Below are 19,326 nucleotides of genomic sequence, written 5' to 3'. Positions count from 1 at the left end.
CTTTTTAACCTAATGTGACCTGGGTTACAACTTAACTTAATATGACCTAGGGTCTGCATGCTTCCTGAGCAGGGATTCCCCTTAAGCAGACCTAAATATTATGCTAATAATACTCACAAGGACATAACCTAACCTGACTTAGGTCGCAACAGTCTACCAGAACCCGTCCTTTGTAGCCTACTTGGTGCTTACCTCAAGATTTTGAAGTCCTTCCTTGGAATGTTCCAGAAATTGAAAGATGTTGTTCTGATACGTGGAATTTGTAATTAAAAAATTGTTGCTATGGGGATGCAAACCTTCATCGTGAGGAGATAGGCTGCCATTGTACTTTGGGAACCCACAAAAGGTGATGTACCGTCTTGTCCTTCTCAGTACGGTTGAACTTGAAAGACTGCCTGTGTACACCAGGTTTCTGTGGAACTGAAGAAAAGAAATGATAGGCCTGGTATGTGTTTTTAAAGTGGTTTTGCAATCAAGACTGATGCCTTGAATTTTAAATGAGTTGTTTTTAAATAAAACCAGTGAAAAGATTGAGGGCAGGGACCTATTGTTACAGACCTGCTGAAATTCGTGTGAATTTTGTAGTGGTTTAACTTAATCCTCCATAATTTGCAAAAATTTTTAGTAAAATCTGTTAAGAGATTCAACAAACACAGGTCTTTATCCAACAGATGGGTTCAGTGGTAAGATGACGGGCTCGTGAAAAACATTTGACATCAAAAAGGAAAACAAATGAAAGAGTTCTACAAGGAAATATTAAATTTATTTTGAAGTACTGTACATGTGCTACAATGAGTACACATAACATGAAAAAACTTAACAGTCATGTTTTTGCAGTAATTTTCTACAGCACAAACAAGCCGTCAGCAGCAATGAAAGGATGCAAGATTTGAAAGTCTGGCGTCATAAGAGAATCACATATAACCCGATTTATTCTGAGATAAAATTGGAAGATAGTTTTAATGTATAGAAGGTTCTTCATTGCTTTCTCAGGAAGGGAAGACCTTTCCTTAAATTAGTATTGCTTGGGAATTGGCAATGTGACAGAATTTACAAAAAAATAATGGTTCAACCTTTTCATTTGGGAGCACCAAAGTATTACTTGGTTGATATTGCATAGCTTGTAGCAGCCATGCTAATGAGTAGAGAATTGTCTCTTTCAAAAAAAATAATGGTAGGGCAGTTATGAAGATGATTTGTTACCGTTTTCTAAACAGCTGGACTGAAAAATCACGATTACCCCTTTTATTCCCCTCATCCACTCAGAGACTTCATAAAAGTACCCACGTGTAACAGGACAAAGTTTCAACTTTGTGATATATACTAAAAAAAAAAAATAATCATCTGATTGCGCTGTAGATGAAGAGCAAAAACATGACTGCGTAATGTGGATACATTCATTCGACAAAAATATATTAATATAGTTTATTTTCTAGAGACAAAAAATATAGATGACTTTTCTATGACTGGTCCTATATGTGCTTTGTTACCTATATAGTCTTGTTATTATTATTATAGTACTGTACTAGCAAAGACAGGGAAAGAAATCCTTGTCCATGTTAACTGTTTTGTTTGAACACAGATTACAACTGTACTGAGAATGACCTGAGCATTGTCATTGGATGTATCATTTTGTAATTATTATTGGCTGTACTATTTTATTATCAGCTATGGTACACACGAGGACAGTGAAGCGAGCTGGATCACATGTGAAGAACACAGTTAAAAATTGGCAGAATCAATTTAGCTCTCCGAGTCACATGAAATGGACTATACTGTACAGGTTTCTGAACAATGGGATGTAATCGTCTAGTACAGGTAACTGGAAGATGAATGTTGTTCAGTGTCACAGATGAACATTACACATTGCTGCCTTTAGAATATAAATCTAAGAGAGCCTAATATAATAATAATAATAGGCACGGTAATGGAAATGTTATTGAAGTTGAGAAAACAGCACTCGGCAGATCCTGACATGCGTACGCCCTAGAGTCTGATGAATCGTGAGGAGCGGACCCTAACATATACTGTACACCGGAGGACACTCTGTTGAATGCAGTCTGCTTCAGACGAAAAGACACTTCGTGTCTGAATCAATCAATAGTCAACTGTAGTAAAAGCAATATTATTCTCCCCTTTGAAACTCTCCTTTGCTGCTCAGTTTTATATATATTCTCACCAACTTCCTCCTGACCTTGTCAATTCTAATGACTACTGTGTGGTAAATACAGTTGCTTCAATGAGATACAGTTCTTTAAAATTAAAAGTGCCATATTCAGTTAAATCTGTCTAATCAAAGGCTTCTGTATTCAGGTCACAAAGACCATCCCTAAAAACTTGAAAATATGGACTTTATTCAGTTTCATTATCAACCCTGTTGAAATTAGTCTAACAGAGAACACTATGGTATACACAGTGATAGTTTATTGTCTTCTACAGTCCTCTAATAAGTTTCATCTCCTCAGTTCAAACAAAAAGCACCAAGTCACGATTAATAGGAAGAACACAAAGTACATATATAAGAAGAACACAAAGTACATATATGAAAAGTAAAATGAATACAATTACGAACTTTGGATGCACTTTAAACACCTCAGTTTCATTGCTGGCATTCCTTATAAACTTTTATTTACTCATATAACCTATTTGAAATCACACCACAAGCCTCCAGCCACATGGAAAAGCTATACAAAGCTTCCAAGCAAGTTATTTCTCTTCCTTAAGACAAGCGACTAACCCTCCATAAAATTCAGGCCCAAGAATATTAGCTATGCACTTTTACAGCCCTCAAATACAAAACAGGACACACCTTATTCTTTGCAGACACCAGTTACACTAACACTGAGATTACTTCAGTGTTAAGCAGGATGCTACATATAATGAGAAACAGTATGGACTGGTTACTCAAATGACGCTGTTCCAATTTCATCCATTGGGATTCTGATGACATGAGAATTTGAGGGAAAAATGAACCCTAAATTTTTGAAATGTCACGGTAATTCCCCAAACATTCTACATTATCCTTTACTTTACCAAACCACAAAGTTAAAAATAAATGACCTATAAAACATATTTCATGACGTTGATACAACTGAATATCAAAATTATTGTTTGTGACCATGCTTGTCTACATCTACCTAATGATGGGTGCAAGTTAATTTCAATTTGGTAACTATCACATACCTCCAAACATATGCTGTATTGTTTAAGGCAATTGTGATGGTTTTGACGTGGAAGAAGCAGCGTAACAATATATCATACGTTCATGAATACAAGAAAAGATTTAGGATGTAATGATTGTACATTACTGATCTAAAACCTTGACAGTTCTTATAAAAATGCAAAACTTATAACAAACCCATAAAAAATGAACTGAGGAAAAGGTACACTTTTCTTTGTATTCAATTTACATAGGTACATTCTCCAGGTAAATTCATCAAAATTCCAGGTAAATTCATTAAAAACAGATCAATCACATTATGCTCAACATTACGCCATTGATGTGATTGTTTAAAAGACTTGTGTTATGTTATAAAAACAGTTATTAATCACTTTGAAGGATTAAAAATTGACCATACTGTAATACATTGTTAATAATGATATGATTTCTAACAGTCTCGCATTTACCTCTTGAACTTGCTCAAAGTAAAAAGGGATTTTGAGGCTATACACGATGACAAAATGTTCAGGCATTTACTTATTCTTATACTGAGATAAACAGATCCTTAATGCCTGGCTCGCAGACACTGCATTCTTTGCAGATGGAAGAATGATTAATAAGTGATTGAAATAAATAAATGACATAAATGAAAGGATTTAAATCTATGAGATGCTCATACCTTGCATGTTGAAAGCATTCAGATCAAATCTTATATGACAACCTTACCACGTACTCTCGTCTTTTCCATTTCATGCATACGTCCACTGCCATGTGCCATTCATCCACGAAACAGCAGCAAATAACACGGGGATAAATGCTAAGCAATGTTCCCTAGGAGAAGAATAATTTAACACTTGACAAAGGTAAAGAGCTGTTGGGTGGTTGTCAGAGGTGTTTGAAAAAAATCCATGACTATGGAATTACAAGCAGATGTAGAATGCAACAAAGTTCACCAGGATTCTGAGTACGCCTGTCGCATTCAGTCATAAAGATTTCAAAAGGACACAGTTACAATGGACCTTGAATAGAAATCAAACCCAACTGAAAATGGAGCATGGCTCAGTGAGAATTTTTCTTCTGTTTTATGTTCGACTTGCAAAGCCTTTTGAGAGGCAAACACTACTTAGCAGCATTGTTGATGTAAAAAGAGCAGAAAAAACAATAAATTCAAGGATTCTATCACTTCCTGTTTCACTTTCATCACATTGTGTGAATTAGGTTTTCCTTTATCCATCAATAAATATATTTACATGACTTCCCGTCCTACTGACTTCAATGAATAGAACATATGTACATAGTTAAGAAATTTTTGTGTTCCAGTGGCTAACAGAAGCATAAAGTGAATTGAGATAACAGTTAACTAATTAGAATTACACTGCACAAGGACCATTTTGCCCCAACAGCATGTACAGTATTTGATTTGACATAAACATATATCGGAAACAATAAATCCTAAGTACTGTTTCCCTCAAAGCAATTTTGTCACCATGCATGTTCTCTTTACTGGTAAATTCAGAGGACAGTAACACTGCAGCACATGAGATGCCATCTGGCCCTGGTAAAAAACAGTCTTGTAATTTCATATTTTTACGCAGAATAGCTTAGGAAGCAAAAATCAGATGTTTGAATATAAACACAGTCACACTAGCCGCTGCTTCCTATCGCAGTTATTGTAGTCTGGACATACGTAGGTGTGGCTTGGCTGCAATGATGCGATTCCAAACTTGAAATACTTCAATAGTACAAGAGTCAAATCAAGGGAAGAACTGGATTCCATTTAGATGGCTAAGTCAATACAGAAACTCATGGGCAACATTCAGCTGTGGTACAAGAATATTTCGATTCCCTGCGCCTGGAACTTCCAGAATCACAGAATCTGTAGTTTAGTATCAATTCCTGTGATAAAATTAACAAAAGAAGAGAATATTACAATGTTTAGCCTCACAGCCTAACCTTCGTTTCAATTTGTTGCTTGCTCAGTTCACCTTTACTTAATCTTTAGATAAAAATTACATGTGCTAGTGTTATCAGAAGTTTTCCAAAATTTGTTTACAGTATGCTAAGCTAAGCTCACCCAGGCCAAACAAATTGCAATTTGAACATCAGTGATATGACATTACATTGATTTGCCATTAACCATTTGGTTAACAGATTACACACACAGGATCAGAGCATTACTGAAACCAGAATTACTAGGAACTGTGAAGTGTGGTACTATTTCACAAGTTTATCAGCCTGGTGTAAAAAGAATTCCTTGATTAGTAAGGACAAAAGTGTATTTTGATTGGGATGGAAAATTAAGAACAATGATACCTGTCAGAGATGTTTTGTTGTCTATTGTTTCCTCAACTGTTAACTTATACAAGACTTGTTTACGGTGGGACATTAATGATGTTGGACTGATGTTGACTGGTCTTTCCAGTGACATAGAGTAGCTATGTGTATTTCAGTCAACTTCTGTCATCAATAACACACACACACACATATATATATGTGTGTGTATTTGTTCAATTTCATTATAGGCTGTGGTTTATACTTGTCTTCTTTTCCAAGTTTTTGTTTAACATAAATTGCCTGAACTGAAGTGGAGTCTAATTATTGTTCTACTATTCTACTTCCTCTATGTCCTTTTTCCTTACTGTCAATCAGTCTAAACCAAACATTCTTGTCATTCAACACAAAAAGTTTCAGTCAGTGGAATATTAGTAGAGATACTTATTGTCCAACCACACATCAAGCTGAATCTGAATCCAGACCAAAGAAATTTGTCTCCACTACATCAGACATCAACAGGTTACAAAAGACAGGAGTGGTCCAAAGGAAAACCACCAATATTTAACCAAGACTAAAAATAGAATCATTTCTTAATTACAGCAGAAATACAGTATACAGTATCAACATTCACAGTAAATTACAATATATGTTTCCTTAACAATTTGAATACAGGAAACATTAGTTCATACTAAAACTACAAGTTTGCAACGGAGTGGTCTGGGGACAAACCTTCTTCAGAGGAAGACGATGGTATATGGCAGTAGGTCTTGCTTGACAAACTAACTCACTCTTTTACCTTTAAGCCTTAACACCCGGAAAAAGGGGTAACGAGGAGAGCCTTTTTATTTAAAAAAAAGCTATTTTTACTTAAATTTCTAGAAAAAAATACCTATGTTTTATCTCAAGAGCACACAACTTCTCATGTGAAGCTCTGCCAACTGCTTTGGTTGCCACTTCAGTAAACACCCTCTTTCTGAGATATACTATGCAAGTCATGTGTACCCAAAGCCTCAGAAATCTCCCTGGACCTGTCTTCCCAAATGCTAAGCATTCAGGGATTTTTGGCCAAAGATGACCTACAACTAACACAACTCTCACACAAGATATGAATGTAAAGGAATGTTTATCAAAATGCAAAGTATAATGGATACAATAACACCATACTTGGTAGGATCAATCAAGTAAATAGATACCAATGCTACTAAACATATCCTCAGCAGTAATTAGTAAGGTTAGCAAAAACAAAACAGGGTGCTAATGGTACATAAAGCTTACCAGCCTATTAATTTCACTATCCTTTTATCACAAAGGAAATTTATAATAAAATAAGTGTAATGAAGGAACAAACAATGACTGATGCAAATACTGGCTGAAGTATCTGGAGAATTAGCAAGAACGCGCACAAACAAAAGAAAGAATATTCTGGGGTGTCAGGTGAGTCATATTGACCAACTGCTCAGCTGAACTGTTCCCCTGAGAAGGACTGGTTTGACTTCTTCCTCCTGAGAAGGTTCATCTGTAGAACATTTCACGGCAAACAAGAGGATAAGTTATGGGCTTGTTTAACAAATACCATCGTTCTACATAACCCTCAACTGCTGACTACTGCAGAATGAGGTCATAACCACACCATTAGATTTCAAATTGGATGATTAGTGGTGATTATACTTCTCAGCACATGATGACTTCATGAATGTGAGAAGTGCTGATCTTACCAAGTTTACTTTACAAAGGAAGACTTTACCAGAGGTCTTACATTAAATATAACCTTACAACCAACACTGACAAACAAACTCAAAACATGATGGTAATACTACAAAACATACCATTTTATCTAACTGTTTGAAGACTTGTACAATGAAAGTCTTAGGGTAAAAGGTTAGCAAGGGAAAAATGTAGTATTTCTCACATAAATACAGAAATACAAAACAGAAAACAAGGCAATAACAGACCAAATGAAAGAAATGCAAGCAGTACAGATGTAATCATTCAAACATGAGGTCCTGCCTGGACTCCAACACATTTCCTTAGTAGTACACAATGGGAAATTGACAATGTAACTACACACAGCATCCAGTTCAAATTCTAATGAGGACTGACCTCATCTTCCAGTAGCAAAATGCACAATAATAAAGTAGTTCTCTTTGTGACCACAATTCAAGTGCACAGTGCACTGCATCATATTCAAAGAAACTGACATAACAAAACTTTCATCTGTAAAATGCCCACGAAAACAGCTATGCTAAATTATTACCCATGCAACTTCATGTACTGCTACAAGCAACATTGGAATTACCTTTATTGATAAATGTTTCCAACATGTTAAATAATCTACAATCCTAGACCTTGAATACTTATATGCAATGTTGAAATGTAGAGTGGGATGCTGCTAATCAATGTGCAGTGTAAAGCAATGGTCTCTCTAGGTTCAAGTTCTTGTCAGCACTGAGAAAATGTTAATCTGTCGCTTATCTTACATCATTCACTGGTCTTTCTTTGAAGGACTAAACTGGATCTGCTAGTTACTTAGGAACAGCTTTATGAACCTGAGAAAAGCCTTCATATAATGCATTCTTTCTGTGAACTGGAGTCTACATTCAAGCTAAGAAGAGAAGAAAAATGAGAACAGGGCAGAGGAACACCAAAAGTGCAACAAACGAAAAAGATGTAGACTCCCTGTGCACAGCTCGAGTTCATCATAGGGACATTGTTATAAACGAGGGAGCTACATACAGGGTTTTATTAGTCTATTTCAAAATCCAGAGGATGGCAGTGGGTTACTCTGTTGTACACACTTGTTTTGTATTGATATGGACGGACCAGTTAGAGGTCAGGACTGGAATTCAACATCACCTGTAAGTCATTGAAGGAGGTGGTGCTCAGTGGTTTATGAGACTGCGAGACGTGATATAGAAGCAGTATTGGAGGTGATTCTGATGGGGATTCTTACATTATTTCTGGTAGATTACACTCACTTAATGGTACTACTACAGTGATAACAACAAGAAAACTCCTGAAAAGTAAGTAAGCAGCAGAACTCCAGCAAACGTAAGGCTTATGCTATTTTGTTGAAAATAAATTTTTAGTTGTCTCTGTAATCCGTAACAATTGCAATAACTAATGATACTGAGTTATACAACGCTACTCTTGAGTAGAAGGTGAATAAAGTGTTTTTTTACTCGAGTTAAAGAGCCTAGTACAGTATTATGTTGAAGATGAAAAATGCTACTTCACTATCCGACAGAAGCCTTGAAAGTTCTCTGTAGCTTATGCAACTATTAAGGAGACCAATTTTCTCAATTTGCACAGTGCATCTATAAAGAGATGTTCACCTTGAGGGCTGCTGACCTGCAGGCAATATCTGGTATTATCAAAGTCATTATACATGATACAATATTGCCCCTTAATATCAAGGGCCTTTGGTATTACTTGCGAATACGCAGCTAAATTGTAAAAACACTACTGTACTCACTAACAATTATTTTTTTTTTCATCCAGTAAACATGCCATATCCTCCTTCTATATTCTTTCAGTAATCGTGATATAACATTACTTGTTACCTGCATTTGATATTAAAACTCCTTAATTATAGAATTCTCAGACACAATGTAGCTTAATCCCATTTTGCAGATATGGAAAACAGCCTCTTCTGACAGTACAGTACTCCTCTCCACACCAGGAAATTCAGTTTCCACATAATGCAACACAAGTAACTTTTAGAAAAATCTCATAAGGACAAAGTACATTGATCGACAAAGAACTGTAAATAAACAATAGCGCTGTAAAGCAAATGTACTTCTAATGATTCCTACATTGAATCTCTTTCTGCAAAAATACACCGGAATTGTGACGGGGAAACAAATTGTCCCTTTTTTTGCAAAGTGTAGAATGTGCATTTTTTTCAATTATTTGAGGTAACTTCATTGACGGCTGTTTTTTTTTCACTGTCTTTTTGTTTCAGCAAATTATAATCAAGTCTGTCTCTCTCATCATACATCCTGAATGGTGTGAGAGACAGAATTGGTACTGAGACAAAATTGATACTACTGTAAGCTGAAATGGGAAGACAATGAAAATATATCACTGTCAACGTGGTTACCTTAAATAATTGATAAAAAATGCACATTTGGAACTTTGCCAACAACAAGGGAATGAATTAATCAACCGCTGAACTCAGCCATGAATAATTCCAGTCATCCTTCATCAAGCAAAAACAGTAGTGATTGCTAGACGGCTGTTCAATTTCCTCTGTACACGTCAGTAAATGCACTCAGCACACTAGGGTATATTATTATTATCATTTTTTTTTTCAAATGCAAATGACATAAGTGGTCCTCACTACAACTCATCAAAGAACAAATGTTGCGTAACTGATTGTGCTATGAGTAAAGATAAAAAAAAATAAATGTCGTATAACATCAACTAACAATCTTCTGACTCTTCAATAATAATTACTAACCAACAATAACACTACAATAAGTTTGTGGTTACCTTCCTAGCGTTTTGGTACAATGAAAACACAACTTTAATATATAACACTGAAATACACTAACCTCTGCATAGAAGACTATATATATATATATATATTTATATATTCTCAGAAGTATTAATGCTAACAACAGGCTTTATCAATAATAATAATAATAATGATAATAATAATAATAATAATAATAATAATAATAATATATATACATCACAGGCTTACCAATTATTTTAAATATCTTAATACTCAAATAAGTTATTGTAACAGACTAAAATTATTGTAAAGGAGTTTGAATAAAATTGCACAATATTGAGATATTGTAATACTGTACTGATGAAGAGTAAAACGACTGGATCTTAAGACTAAGGCTGCCCACACATGGGACACTTTAATGGAAAGTGTCTGGCCACTAAGTGGTCGGCCACTTAGTGGCCAGCTGATAAAATCAGCTTGTGCAGTGGTGTGGCCAAGAAATAGACCTGGTAGCACTTCGTATCCACACGGGACACTTTTAGTGGAAAGTGTCTGGCCACTAAATGGTCGGCCACTTAGTGGCCAGCTGATAAAATCAGCTTGTGCAGTGGTGCGGCCAAGAAATAGACCTGGTAGCACTTCGCATCCACTCTTTTAGCGTCACCCACTTTCAGTGGCTTGAAGGTGATCTTCCATACAAACACGTGTGTTCCATTCTTTATTTTAGTGGCCGGCCACTTAATGGCCAGCCAAGTTCTGCTGAAAGTGTCCCGCATGTGGGCAGCCTAACACAGACACTGCACCGACACTGTCTTTCCTTCTCCTCGCAAGTCACAGACAGAAAATTGCATATACCATACCGCAACACATACAAGTATTCTGAAGTAGCACAACTGTTCAGGAATAATGAATAATAAGTCTCTATGTCTCTATGAATTGTTAACTATTAAACACTAAGAGATCGGTTTCAAAGAGATTAAGAAATATAATCACATATTTGGCAATGAATTATCAATTGAGTGACCTCATCTGCTCCACAGTGTACACGCCCATTGCTCCCATCATGTCCTTGAACAGTGAACCCTCTGTGCACATCAGGGCTTCTGGGGTGTCGAATTCTTTTACCTAGGAAAAGTAGGAATGACAATGAATGAGTAAACAAACCCCCAATACAGTACATCACTTCAAATTCTGCTTAGATAAGCAACCATCTGTGTCATCAAGAACCCATTTCTTTAACATAGCTTATTTGTGCAGACCGTGTGATTAAAAATAATGTTACATTGAAATTTATTTCCCATTACTGGTAAAAAGCTTATCTCTCTGAGAAAGAGGTATCCTACTGCTATTAACATATCTATTGTATACACAGTGCAACAGATTTTTATCTGCTGATACTGTGTTAAGAGACATGTTTTCAGCTGAAGTACCGTACTTGATGATAATACAAAACACACTACATGAATTTCAATTTCAACATACTGTATTATGAATGACAATCATTAACATATTTTTCATGAAATCTGGTACATCCGGGAACAATCTCAGAATATAGAATTGGCTAACTAAACAAGACACTTACCCTCCCTGCATCTAGAACCATTATTCTATCGTAACTCGCTATAGTATTTAGTCGGTGAGCAATTGTCAGAACGGTGCTTCCGACAAATGCTTCTTTTATTGTTGTTTGAATAAGGTGGTCTGTTTCTACATCTACCGATGCTGTCGCTTCATCCAAGAGCAATATCTGGAAATTAAAATATCTTCAGAAATTTCTCCTGACAAAAGGAAATCTTTGAGATAAAAGAGTTTTGTCAGTGCTGTAATCAAAACCCAACATCTTAATGCCTCTGAAGATTAATAACCTCAGTATCTACAGCTCTCTTTAATAAATATCTGCCTAAATTTAGCACCAGACTGTTTTCATAACAAAAAATTAAATCCCTAGCAGATGTTCGTGGTTCAACATGTAGGGTACAAAGTTGGCAGTGGACAGAAAATTCCCAAGCCACAAATCCCCAAAACTGAAAATTAAAAATGGCGGACCATAAATCTTTCTGACATATGCAAAACATGACACCAGGAGATGACTGACTGAGCATAATTCAGGAAAGAAAAATGCCTCAAAATGACAAAGGGATGATTGCAAGAACATGGAAAAATTGGAAGCACAAAGGAAGAGCATATACATATTACTGGCTCATACAAATTATGGAAACATTTACTTAACTCCAGAATGTCAAATGTTAATGGTAGATAAGAGGCAGAAGTATTTCATTTGGCAATGTAAAACCATGAAAGACTCTTCCCATGGTAAGTGATACTCACTTTGCTGTTTCTTAAAAGCGCTCTGGTTAAGCAAATGAGCTGACGTTCTCCTACGGAAAAGTTTTCACCTGCAGCTTCCACGGTAGACATGAGGCCATGCTCCTGTTTCTGAACGACGGCTTTTAAATGCGAACGTTCGAGAGCTTGCCATACAGCGTCATCGCTGTGTTTATCGAAAGGATCTAAATTGTACCTGAGAAAACAAAAGGCAAAAAATGAATGACACTGAACATACAACAGAGAACATTTCTAAGCATCGAAGTTGCTATGAATACTGTACAGAACATGTAAATGGTTCAGATAACCTTACTGTATTTATAAACACTATTGCAAACATCAGAAAGTGACCTAATCAGGTTGTATCTGAGCAAACTAAAGGCAAGGAATGAGTGACACTAAATATAAAACAGAGAACATTTCCAAGCATCCAAGTTGCTGTGAATACTGTACAGCAGACGTAAATGGTTCAGGTAACCTTACTGTATTTATAAACATTACTGCAAACGTCAGATACTGACCTAATGGATCCCTGGAACAGTACTGGATCTTGTGGAATGACGGAAATGCTAGATCTCAGAATGTGAAGGCCAATTGTGCTAATGTCGACGCCATCTACGAAAACTTTCCCAGAGTCCAGCTCCGACAAACGTAACAGAGTAGAGATGAGGGAAGATTTTCCTGATCAGAAAGAGATGGAATATGTTTACACTTTGTTCTTTATTAGAAAGGACAGACCCCTAAATTGTCTATTAAGTTTAGGTGCTGCCTTTGTATAAATAAGTGAGTAGTAAACAATTACAAGAATTAAACAACAACAAAATGGACCATGATGCAGGGAATCTGAAAATGGAGATATGTGTGCATCTGTTTTCCTGGATAAATAAAAAAAATACTGAAAGGTATCAAAGCTAAATGCAGTACAGAGGACCCCAGCCTATTCGCGATTCAGGATTTGCAACTTCAGCAATTCGCGGAATTTTCTGTGGAACGTATATCCACATTATTTGTGGAAAATTTGCCTATTTGCAGAATTTTTTATACAAAAATATTCACTAATTACTGTATTTTCACAATTTCATGACTAAAAACATTTTTTATGATAAAATAAATAAAACAGGCAGTTATGAGTGTTTTTGAGGGAGCTTTTGGTGTTTGAACCTTAAAATAAGCAGTTAAAGCATTTTTAGAGTGGTGTCAAGTATTCGTGGATTTTAGCTATTTGCGGGGGGGTTTTAGTCCTTATCCCTTTCGAATTCCAGGGGTCGACCGTATATCAAAGCTACATACCAGCACCAGTTCGGCCAATTATTCCAATCTTTTCGCCATCTCTTATCGAAGCGCTGATACCGTGGAGCACCAGCGGGAGTTCGGGCCGATACCTCAGCTTGACTTCCTTGAGCTCAATTGCTCCAGTCTTTGGCCAATCAGGTGAAGGCTGGGTCTCTTTGATTTCACAAGGGGCCTCACTTTTCAAATCCTGTTGGAATTGGAGATGGAATACAGAATTTTCACCAAAGGCCATATGCTGCGACTTATGATGAGGTCATTCAGTGTGGAAAGGGAAATTGACAGTAAGAAGGCTTGAAAGGTGTAACAGGTTGGAAAACCTTGCAGGGGGGACGAAAGAGAATATGAAGAGAGGTAGAGTAAAAAGGAATGAAAGGGGTTGCAGCTAGGGGCTGATGGGACATTGCATAGAACCTTGAGTAATGCCTAAAGTGCACCACGTGAGGTGCACTGACGGCAGTAACCCCCTTATGGGGTCAAATCCTGTTAAATTTTGGCCACTTAATAAAAAGTAAAGACCAATATGATGTACTTAAAACATAATTAAAAGTATATTACATCTTACTGAACGTGGAAGCAATGATGAAAAACAAACAGTAGTTTGCTAATCAATAAAAAGTAAATACCAATATGATGTACTTAAACACAATTCTGAACATATTACATCTTACTGAACTTGGAAATAATGGAGGAAAATATACAATGGTTCGCTCAAGTATGCTTAAAATAACTCCGCAATAGCTTTAAAGTCTTCTGAATGTTTGTGCTATGTCTAATACAACAGAAGCAATACTTGAAGCTTTTTCATCTTATAACTTTCAAACCAATATACAAGTAGGTTACAACTCTGTGGGTTGCTGATTACTTTTTCCAAAATGTTTACCCTGACCTGTTTTTAAAGGTCACAGGTCAACTTACTTTCCCTATACCTCAGAAACTATGACAGAGGTCTCTGGTCTTCTGTACTGGACGCTACTGGAGGTATTGTTTTGGGTACTTTTGCAATTAGGAAAGAAAGTTATTTGGGTTGGGGACTATTTTCCGCAATAAATTTGACCTTGATATTTATTCTTTAAGGTTGGTGCCAAGCAGTAGTACTGTATCAGTTAATCAAAACAAATAAAAGGTAATGTCTGGTTACTGTAACTGCAATCTTCAATATTGCTGTTGCTATTGCTAGCGTATATAATTATAATTATCATAATTATTTTCATTATAACTATTATAAAGTGTCCTAAATAATCTCTGAAAGGTAGTGTCCTTGTAAATTTACAATTTCACTTTACAAACAGATACTGTACATACTGTGCTACACTGCACACACAAATTTACTGTACTGCTGCATATGCTTTTACACTGTATATATTCAGTAACTTAATGACATCCAAAACAATAAATGATCACAAACACTAAAGTAGCAAAGCATAAGTTAAAACTGAGGATCAAATCCTAGCACTTACATACGCATATTCAATGATGCGTTCGACAGATGTTATCCGCGACTGAAACTCCGATTTCATTCTCATCAGGAAAGGGATGAAGACGCACACCTGAAAATTGAGAAGATACTCTCAGCTAGATTATAGATTTTATGGCTGAAAATAATATAAAACTTATAAGTACAATTTCTGTGATTATGAACAAAATTTAATTTTTTTTACAACAGCTCACTGTCCCCCCAATCTCAGAATTTTTTTCTATCTTGTTGCCATTGTTTCCTTAAAGATAAAAATGGACAGTCTTCACTTTTTAAGGACACTGCTATAACGAAAGGAATACAGAAGTCACAAAATATCTTTTGATGCTTTTTCATATTTAAAAAAAGAACTAGAAAAGTTAGATGTCAGTTGTACAAGGAATTAGGGCACCCAATTAAAATGCTGTGGTTTTACCAACCAAGAGGGAGATACTGGATTTTTAATATAATATCAGGATAAAGGGTTAATTAGAATGACTACAATAACAGCAAAATGAAATCTAACATAAAACCAGACTTTACTTCAGACAAAATTATTAGGGTACATTTGTAACCTCAACGTACAAAAATAATCAAGCTTTCATTGTACTGTACCATAATTAGCAAAAAAAAAAAAAAATTGGGCTGGGAATTAGCTGACAGATTTTGTGAAACAGGTAAAAAAGAATAGACAGAATATAGAATACTGCAATCAACCATATTCCATGAGAATATTCTCGTTTGCATCTTTCTAAAACTTCCAAGTTTATGGGTAAAACAAGAAAAATACAAAAAAAAACTTACACCATTCACAGTTGATAATGCTAGACCTGCCAAAGCGGTACTGACACTGCCTTTCGTAAACACACAGATTCCAGTGATGGCAAACGTAATCATCACTGCCATGAGGTCCATCCTATAAGTGAACCAGCGGTTTGAAAGACGGAACACCAACAGTGCCACGCTGTGCTGATCCAAATATTTGTACATTCTGCAATCAAAGTTCATGAAAAGTTTAGTGCATAAAGTTTTCATTAATGCTGAATATGGACCTATTTGTACATTCATTACCTATGAACAATTCAAGCAATTTAATCCACAAGAGGAAAAACCAATATTAACTAACCTACTGAGGAGTAAACTCTCCCTGTCAAAGGTGCAGATAACACAACTTCTATATACTGATGGGCTTAACACTGAATATAGACCTACTTGTACGTTCATTACCTTTAATTAATTCAAGCAATTTAATCAAAAGCAGGAAAAACTACAAAAAACTGACCTACTCAGGAATAAATTCTCCCTGTCAAAGGTGCGGATGACCGTAATTCCGGATACTGACGAACTTATGTGCTGAGTGACTGGGGATTTCAGGACGTTGTCTAAGCGTTTTAGTTCTCGAACCCCGACGTTCAAGAAGATGTCTATTCCAGCGAAGAGAACTGAAATAAAAAGGTTTTGTTATTTGGTATGTTTTTCAACAAGCAATAATACAGTAATGCAGTTGGGCTCTGTACTCAGTAATTCACTTATAAATAGCTTGCAGGAACTTTTTCCACCTTTTGTCATTTCTCGGGGTTCAAGAAATATGCATGATGATAATTTGAAAATGAAAAAATATTACTGATGAAAGCTTCATCAAAACCATTTCAAATACTGTACAAGAAAAACGACAATCTATTAAATTATTATGATACAATCACAAAGAATTCAATTATCATTGCACAATTACAAAAAGAAATCAATTATTATAGCACAATAACAAAAGGAATAACTGACTACTGACAAAATCTTGTCTGGTGCTTACTTGCAATGAGGATGAGAGGTATCACAAACCATACATATATGAAGCACACCAACATCATCTGGCCCACAACCATCAAGAGACCTTGTAGAATGAACTCTAAAAAGAATGGCACGCGTACGTCCACTGTAGAGAATATCAGTATTAATATTTCTAGTAGACTTTGAATATCAGTATTAATATTTCTGGTAGACTTTGATACACAAACTACACATTCCCAGGATAGTAGTTGACATCTACAAGGATGGAAGTAATTATTACTTAATCAAATGTATAATTCCTATTTAATCTAAATACAACAGCTTTTACTTGAACACAATAAATCATAGACTTGTTTGTAATTATTCTTGTAAGCTAGAATAACATATTTATGAACAAGAACCAAAACACAATAATGAGCCTATTTTGAATGATCTTGCATCAGGTAATATGAGAAAGTTAAAGCTAAACACCCCAACTTAACAGGCCTCAACTTAGTGAACTTCTGTTGTACTTCTCTGCTACCGTATTATGCAAGATCAGGTAATATGAGAAAGTTACATCTAAACACCCCAACTTAACAGGCTTCAACTTAGTGGATTTCTGTAGTACTTATCTGCTACCATATTATGATGATTTTACCTTACGCTGCCATTTTAGATGAGATGTACTTTTAGATGTCTCTCTCCAAATGAACGATGTTACGTGTAAAGCACAGATTAGCTTAGGTTGGGAACCATGTCAAATTACTGTTAGCCATAAGATATCTAGACAATATAAGGTCTTTGTAACTTAATGGACTTTGTTACTTATCAGCATCTGTTAAATTGAGGAGCTTCTTGAAAAACCTAGAAGCCACAAACTCACATTCATCTAGATCCCTCGAAAACCTGTTGATTATGCGGCCACTGGGAGTCGTGTCGAAGAAACTCATGGGGGACCTTATAATACTCCAGAACATGTCATTGTGAAGCCTTGAAGATCCAGAGAGCACTCTGCAATCAAGAGAGTGTACATCAACAAATCACCATCATCATCATAATCACCGTAATCCTCACGGTTTTATATTTCGATCTATTTCTTTATTAATTTAGCTTTTTTATTTTTTAATAATTAAGCTCGTCTTTTTTTCTTTCCTATCATCTTCTGTAACTTATTTCAAATGAACACCATATTCCTTAAAAGCTTGAATTTCAAGTCAATGGGCCCTGTGGGCTTGTTCCATATGAAGAGGGCTTTACCATCTGAATAATGATTATACTGTAATAATGATTTACATCTGATTTTTCTCATGAAGACCCCCAAATGTTGCTCTGCAATTCATTCAGGACTGATAAATCATAACCTCACTCAATGCATGACCTTTGGCAAGCAGTGACCAAACCTTTCATCCACCCACACAAAATTGCACACCCAAGTTACCTATTTGAACCCCTGGAGGGTACAGTACTGTACTGTACTGTACCGCACTGTACTGAAACTCACACACATACCTGAAAGTAACACCTATTCCCTTCTCTCCTCCAACTACACACTCAAGTTACAACCTAGCTGAACTGCCAAAAAGTACAGTACAGTACTGTACCATAGTAAAATTCAAGCAAAAGTTGTAACTCAGAGACCCACCTGAAAGTAACACCCGTTCCCTTGATGACACCAGTGATCAGAAGCATCACGAAACTCATGATGTAAACCAGCTGGTACATCCATAAGTCGGGATTATGCGTAACACTGCCGAGCAACTCGTCTCCAGAGAAGGTTAGGTTATACATGGTGATGTTGGCTTCGCGTTCCTCTTTCTTCCCGTCACCCTGGAAAAAAAAAGGATTTAAAGTCAGTTAGAAATCTTATCAATTAACTGACATACATTAGTACAAATCAGCTTGGTTTTGTGTATATCTAAGCGAGGCTCAAGTCGATGTAAGGCAAAAATCCAGTGTGTCCTTAGATTAATCTTAATTCATAATTATCACTCTAAAAAAAAGAAAGATTTCCAAGCAAGTTCTTAAACAATTTATACAGGACTTATATAAAATTCTTAAACAATTTATATAAATAAGACCAATATAGTATCATGATGAAAATGACCAGCAAAACATCTTTTAGTCTGCCCTTAAAACCTACAAAGTGCAGTATGTTTGATAATACAGTACAGATGCTCATTTTGAAAATGGCAGCCACAAGATTCACCCTGCTGTTTTCATTTAGTTGCAAATACTCTTGTCATGACATAATGGAGACATCTACAGCTGTTAACTGCTTGGATGTAAGAGAGCTACTTCCAGGGTATAAGAGCAAGGGAACTGGTGATACAAATGAAGCAGCAATAAGTCCCCTGTGCATATGCATTAAACTGAGTCATAAGGATACATTAGTCAAAATCCTGAGGACTGAATTAGATCGTGTCTTCAACTCTGAAGGAGTAGTTTTAAAAGATACTCAATAAATAACAAAAACAATTACCTACCTGATCAAGCCACGTTTGCAACCACACTGCATTGAACATCCTTGAGAGTGTGAAAACGACAATGGCAAAGAAAATAATGCCCACTATGCACCATCCTCCACAGACCTGTGGAAAA

At 36.0% G+C, this 19,326-nt stretch overlaps 1 protein-coding gene across 1 annotated transcript in view; it reads right to left on the bottom strand.

Moving 5' to 3' along the window:
• Positions 1–10,228: 10,228 nt before the first annotated feature.
• LOC136849878 (ATP-binding cassette sub-family C member 5-like) overlaps positions 10,229–19,326 on the bottom strand; it is an 82,874-nt gene continuing 73,776 nt past the window's right edge. Inside the window, 12 exon segments of the mRNA XM_067123381.1 lie at positions 10,229–11,015; positions 11,473–11,637; positions 12,219–12,411; positions 12,737–12,896; positions 13,506–13,695; positions 14,966–15,055; positions 15,766–15,952; positions 16,244–16,403; positions 16,769–16,891; positions 17,612–17,739; positions 18,371–18,555; positions 19,212–19,316. Coding sequence (XP_066979482.1) covers positions 10,902–11,015; positions 11,473–11,637; positions 12,219–12,411; positions 12,737–12,896; positions 13,506–13,695; positions 14,966–15,055; positions 15,766–15,952; positions 16,244–16,403; positions 16,769–16,891; positions 17,612–17,739; positions 18,371–18,555; positions 19,212–19,316 — 1,800 coding nt within the window. The 3' untranslated portion in view covers positions 10,229–10,901.

The sequence above is a fragment of the Macrobrachium rosenbergii genome, chromosome 21 (genome assembly GCF_040412425.1).
Source record: "Macrobrachium rosenbergii isolate ZJJX-2024 chromosome 21, ASM4041242v1, whole genome shotgun sequence".
Classification (NCBI taxonomy): Eukaryota; Metazoa; Arthropoda; class Malacostraca; order Decapoda; family Palaemonidae; genus Macrobrachium; species Macrobrachium rosenbergii.
Note: the sequence above shows the minus strand (reverse complement) of the source record. Positions and strands in the feature narration are given on the sequence as shown.